The sequence below is a fragment of the Leiobunum rupestre genome, chromosome 8, assembly GCF_980474605.1.
Source record: "Leiobunum rupestre chromosome 8, qqLeiRupe1.1.hap1, whole genome shotgun sequence".
NCBI lineage: Eukaryota > Metazoa > Arthropoda > Arachnida > Opiliones > Sclerosomatidae > Leiobunum > Leiobunum rupestre.
The window spans coordinates 599,722-605,905 of record NC_143391.1 but is presented as its reverse complement, the minus strand read 5'-3'; the positions used below and the strand labels follow the sequence as shown (position 1 = coordinate 605,905).

Sequence of the window (6,184 nt, the reverse complement as noted above, 5' to 3'; positions counted from 1 at the left end):
ATAAAAATGGCTTCGAATAATGGGAAGACGACTTTGTGTTTCTTCCGATAAAAACTATTCTCCAGGAATGACCGACCCACGAGGAACCTTTTGAATATATAAAATATTAAAAAAATTATATTTAATTAAAACAAATTATAGAAAAATTGGTGAAACTTATTAAAAATTATTTCAGATGAAAAAATATTTTTATAGTTTTAAATTTAATTTTCTATTGTCGGCGTCGCCGCAACGCCTTGTTGGGCGCTAAAGTAAATTTGTATATTTGGATATCTAAGTGATATTTTTGGTGAAGGCCTATTAGGAACAGAGATTTTGGATGTATTACGGATATCCTTGGTATATGGGAATTTAAAAAGGGTTTTTGGATGTTCCAGATATATTCCTCTAATAACCATTCTGGGTGGGGTTAACCTGGGAGTTTTGGATCTTTTTGGTACATCTATAGGGTATTTTGAGTTTGCTGGGTTCGAACATTGCAACGTCCGTAATAGACAAAGATATCAAATACGTTATTGGATGAAAGGTTCTTTGGTTGGTAATTCAATCCGTGCGACTCTATTGCTGTTGATGTATTTCATGCCAAAACTCTATCTGCTCTAATGAGATGGCCTCTTTCACAAATAACTGGAAAAGCTCTTAAATATGTTATACACAACTGTGATTAGTCGTATTTAATATCTCAACTTCTTCACAATGAAAAGTTGGAAGGAAAAGTAGGGCATATCTCTTAATTGCATATAAATATGTATTATACATGTTAAATCAGTTAGGTTGGTTTCAAGCACAGCGACTTATAATTTTTTTTCCAAAATTTTACACTTTTAGTTTTAACTACAATTATCAGTATTAAAGAAACTAAATTCAAATTGTTCATAACTTGTTTACAGCTTCTAAATGGAAAATAATCAAAATTAATTTTTGGTTGTTGAATTTAATCAAGGAGGGGCCGCAGTTATCCCGGATGTTTGGGTAAATAGAAATTTCAAACCAATTACTTGTCATTGGCCAGGAGACAAATCGGCAACCAATCTAGCGAAAAAAAGAGCCAATGCTTGTGATTTGTGGGAGTTATTTGCCATTACTATTTTATAGAGTTCCGGTAAGATATTGCATAGATACAAACATTAACACGTACAATAATGATATAACATTCATTTGCAGACACCTTTAATGGAGCAGTTGGACGTATGAAGAGAAGTCTTCAGGATTCGGTCGATAATCTCTCGTCAAGTAAAGAAAATAAATCGACGCGAGCGATACGGAAAAGAAAAAGAACCGAGGATGCCTATTCCCACTTTGCAGATACAGATTCCGAAGAGATTCAACCGTTACACCATTTACCAGTTTCAAATTCTATTCCTGGTGCTTGTTCCAAAAAGATGACAGGTAATATGAAAGCAAATTTCATTATTACATAAAATTAAGTGTTCAACCCTTTTACGGAATGAAAGCAAAGCTTCTAGCCAAGATTTAGCTTTACCCAGACCTTCCGTAAACGCAGGTGCTAAGACCTCTTCCGTTTTAACGGAATTGATTAAATCCGTTGACAAAAGTTTTGCCCGTACTGAGCCATTGGCGGTGCCACTAGTTGACCAAAACTCTTTTAGATCTAGTCTAATCAACAGGCATTGCCCTCATGGTGTCCTTGGATTTATATCCTACGGAACAAACGGAATTCAACTATCATTACCCAATCTTAAATAGCTGCAGCTGTACCTGATGATAATAAAGTTTATTTTCATAGCACCTCCAATATAATTTATTAAAAGTATTCCTCTTGAATTTTTAGTCTAGTCTAATGCTTTTGAAAATAATAGCAGTCAAGGTACAATAAATTAAATTATTGTATTAAATTATAATAATTTATTGTATTTTATTTTTCTTTACTTCACAGAATAATTCAGTTTTTTATGGTCCAAAAAATCACAGTCAATTCTATTAACGAGTCTATCGTTAACAAAAGGTAAGAACCAAAATATATTTATATATATTTTTATAATTTAAAGAAAATTCTCCATTTGGACCGCCCAGCTCAACTCTGCCGCTAATCTAAATTCTGCCTTTCATATGAACTTAAAACCGAGTAATGAAAGGAATTGCTAGATTAATTATTATTATTTCCTCTTCGGTTCTCAAACCCTTCTTAAATTATCAGCTTTACATAAGCAAGCTTCTTTTATCACCTCCACAAAAAATAATTTGTTAATTCGAACTAATACAGTTTATTCACTGTGTAAGAAGCGTACAATTTTATTAAATATGAGACACTTGGCTTTCCTTATCAAACGAGATACCCTTACTTTAACCTTTTTTCGCTTTGAAATCGCGACATTATATATCTTAATATATGTAATTATTAAAGGATAAATGGTGGCTTAAAATAAGTTTGGAAGTAAAATAAATTGGACTGTCTCTTATCTACTTACTGCAATAGTTGGTCAGTCTTTTTTTAATCGTTTGTTTTTAAATTGTACGGAATTAAAACTCATGACTTAAATATATAAATATTTAATCGTATTATTTTAAGATTTATTTCTTAAATCAATTACGCATGGATATTTCGAATCAGATTTAATTTTTTTTTAGATTATTTAGAAATATATCTCCTTTAAGTATCAGCTACATTGAGTTGTTCCGATAGCAGTTTGAATAAATCCATAATACGCGAGTCTGCGATTTTCCTTGACGGCCGATCGCCCCAAATTTACATTCAAAACAGACGCTTTAAACAAAACGTTCTTAGAAACCTCCTCTCCCACAGTTTCAACCCAATGTCTTGCACCCGAAAAATGTGACATTTCAAACACAAAGTTTCAATAGTAGTTTTTAATCACTTCATTCGATACATTTGAACATGCCTTTCCAAGTCGTACCCTTTCCATCCTGATCATTTAATGTTTTGAAGTAATCCATACACTCTCGAGGACAATTGTTCTTGGCAGCATGAATGCAGTATAACTTGAACTCTTCTGTGTATGGACAAAGGCACCGCCTTTGACACCGACCATCGGTGTTGGTATTACAATCATTGTAGTTGTAGCATCCGCCGGTTTTATTTGTGCCACAAGGTATGTCTTTGCATACATCTTTCACCTGAAAGTCGCACACTGATTCCAAATAGATATATAAAAAAGAATTAAAAGAAATTAATGAAAAACAAAAATGTTGATAATGAAATACTAATTTTAAGTATTTTATTGTGGTGGCTTGCTCGTAAAATGTTGAAATTGTATATGTTGCTAAATAATTTTCGTCAATAGTTGATTTGTAAAAATTAAGTCCAAGATCCGAACGAAATCAATATCTGATTTTGTTGTCAATAGCAAGAATATGGTAGAACACTAAAAGCCGTTTTCGGGCAATGTTTAAATTGCCAGAACGGCGATTCCGTTTGATGCTGAAATTGCTAACACAGGGTAGGGAAACGGAAGGTTACTAAGCATCATTTTCTTAATATATAATTTTGTTGTATGTGGTTGGATCAATATTTATCTTTTCAGTTTTTATAGATTAGAATTAGATCTCAATTTTGGTCAACGAATAACCTTTGGGCGTAAACTGTGCACGTTTAATCAGATATTTATATCTATGGAAGTTTTTTTTATTTTCCGCGAAACGTTTTGCCGCAGCGTGAAAACTTATGAAATTTATGATTTTTCCAGCTTTGATCCAAAATTTAATCACAAAATATTTTTTATCTTACACTCTTCGAATTTCGGCGCTCCATTCGTGTTAAGAAACAGATATTGGCATACCAAAAGAAATACCAAGTATTTGAACATCATTTTCTGTATAATGAAATGTAAAATCTTAATGCATGTTATGCAATTTATAAAATATACTTTTGTAGTTCTATAAAGTTACTGATTGTTTATAAAATCTTGATTACCTTTGAACAATATTAATGCAAAGAAGGAAATATAACGTTACGGACCACTGGTGCTAAGATCAACTGTTCACTTCTCTTTGTTACGTTTAACACTGCTTTGAAATAGACTTGTATTAATAATGATGAGCCTCAAGATTAGCAAAACTTTTTATATTGAATTAATATTAAAATTTATTAAACAAATTTTCTGATTTGTGTGAAACGTTTTTAAAAACGACTATGGTATCGTTAATAACTCAAAAAATACAATGGTGATATAAACTTTCTAAATTATATTCAATAAAACAAATAAATCTTTAAATAGAATACGTAAAATTCATTACTTTCAAAAGACTTCGAAAAGAGTAGAATGGGCAATAAAAACGAAAAATTATGTTCTTTTTATAAGTTTTGCACATTTTTACCTCTCCGAGGGGACTATGTCCCTTAGGAGGGGTTATACAACCACCGTGTCTGTTTGTGGGTCTGTCTGTCAGGCCTGCGAATTTTCGGTGCAAAGTGTAATAACTGCGTACTCAGTTTCTCGAAGGATTGGCAAAACCACCGTGTGACGGTGAGCGTTAACGGATTGATTTGCGGTTGTGTTTGGTTGGTCTTGTTTCGTCAACGTTCACCGGATATTTCGTTATTGTTATGTTGTAGGTCGTGAATGTTGAGTTCGTGTTGTGACTGTTGTGGGTGTTGAGTTCGTGTTGTGACTGTTGTGGGTGTTGAGTTTGTGTTATGCTTGTTGTGGATGTTGAGTCTGTTGTGTTTGTATGGGCGTTTTCTCTCCAACTTCTTCTTAATGACTTTGGGACGGACCGAGTGCTGAGTGTAATGCTACCTCTCAACGTCCAATGGTAGGGTTTCCACCAGTTGTACACGGTATTCGTCTTAGTATCATTTTGCGATTTTTTGGCGCCGGCCGGGAATCGAACCCGGGTCTGCCTCGTGCAAGAGATGTACTCTAACCACTCAGCCACCAACGCTTGTTAATTTACGGTGTTTTTCTAAAAAACAGCTTTGGCGAATATCCTCTACAAAGTTATAACGTTAGGTACTATAATTTATTCTGCATCATTTTAAATATTTATAAATTAAATCAATCTTATATTTAATTAAATATTTATAAATAATATTAATCTTATATTTCATTAAATATTTATAAATTATATTAATCTTATATTTAATTAAATATTTATAAATGATATTAATGTTATATAAAATTAAATATTTATAGGTTATATTAATCTTATATTTAATTAAATATTTATAGATTACATTAGTCTTATATTTAATTAAATATTTATAGATTATATTAATCTTATATTTAATTAAATATTTATAGATTACATTAGTCTTATATTTAATTAAATATTTATAGATTATATTAATCTTATATTTAATTAAATATTTTAGTATTTTAATGTAAAATTTGATCGCGATCAGGAATTGAACTCGGGTCGCATTGTTACAATGCGAATAGTTCACCGCCGAGCCATTGACTTCCTTAGGGAAAATATTCAAGTAAAGGAACAATTATGATAAGGGGCGTTTTTTTACTAAACGGATTAATACAATCACTGTATATATTGTTAATTGAATGATAATTATTCAAAACTCCCGCGGAAACTATATCAAAGTAATAATATAGCGCCACCGTGTGGAGAACTATCAATCAAACCGGGTAAACAATATAATATCTTCAATTTTTCGAACTTTAATCAAATCTTGACGGGTCTAAAAAACGCCAAATAAACGTATATAAAGCCGTTGCCGTCAAAATGGAAGATTTAGTCTTTCTTAGTTCTAAGCTGTCAGACGAACTACTACAGGACGGGGTCCTGGTGTCGGTCAAAAGTTATACGGTAACTTTGCGGTTTTAATTAGTATTTTCGGTCTTCGGTCAAGGAAAGAGTTAAATTGTGTTTCGCGTTTGGAACCTGAGCGAATTGACTTAAATGTATGAACAGTGCGTGTTTAAGACTGAAAGTATTAAAGTAATTGTGAACTAACTCTAGTCAGCTGTAAGATAAAATTGATTGTTTTTATTTTTTGAATTGGAATAACCTAATTATACCTTTGAAATTATCAACTCAACCTGTGAAGCTAATTAAGTAGATTGGAAGTAATTAGTAGCGAACAGCTCTCAGCTGTTATTTAAGACAATAGTTTATAGTAAGGTAGTTGGAATTTAGTTAAAATTACTCAGTATAATTAATGATATTTACTTAAGTGTAGGTATGTTTTGGTTTATTTTTCAATCACGATGAACTAAGACAAATCTAGTCTTAGACACTTGAGTACCAG

At 31.9% G+C, this 6,184-nt stretch overlaps 1 protein-coding gene across 1 annotated transcript; it reads right to left on the bottom strand.

Moving 5' to 3' along the window:
- Window positions 1-2,814: 2,814 nt before the first annotated feature.
- Window positions 2,815-4,013, bottom strand: LOC149931631 (uncharacterized). The gene is made up of 3 exons (XM_090155931.1): window positions 3,893-4,013; window positions 3,707-3,791; window positions 2,815-3,110 (listed from the first exon to the last, which is right to left on the bottom strand). The coding sequence occupies exons 2-3, from the start codon at window positions 3,786-3,788 to the stop codon at window positions 2,839-2,841; spliced, it is 354 nt and encodes a 117-aa protein (XP_090012057.1). The 5' UTR covers window positions 3,789-3,791; window positions 3,893-4,013; the 3' UTR covers window positions 2,815-2,838.
- Window positions 4,014-6,184: the final 2,171 nt, after the last annotated feature.

What these genes read in the sequence shown, in the direction of transcription:
- LOC149931631 (XM_090155931.1), bottom strand. Translation starts at nt 3,788, where the DNA reads ATGATGTTCAAATACTTGGTATTTCTTTTGGTATGCCAATATCTGTTT. An exon ending in AGCGCCGAAATTCGAAGAGT is followed by an intron (nt 3,111 to 3,706) that starts GTAAGATAAAAA and finishes ATTTGGAATCAG; the next exon opens with TGTGCGACTTTCAGGTGAAA.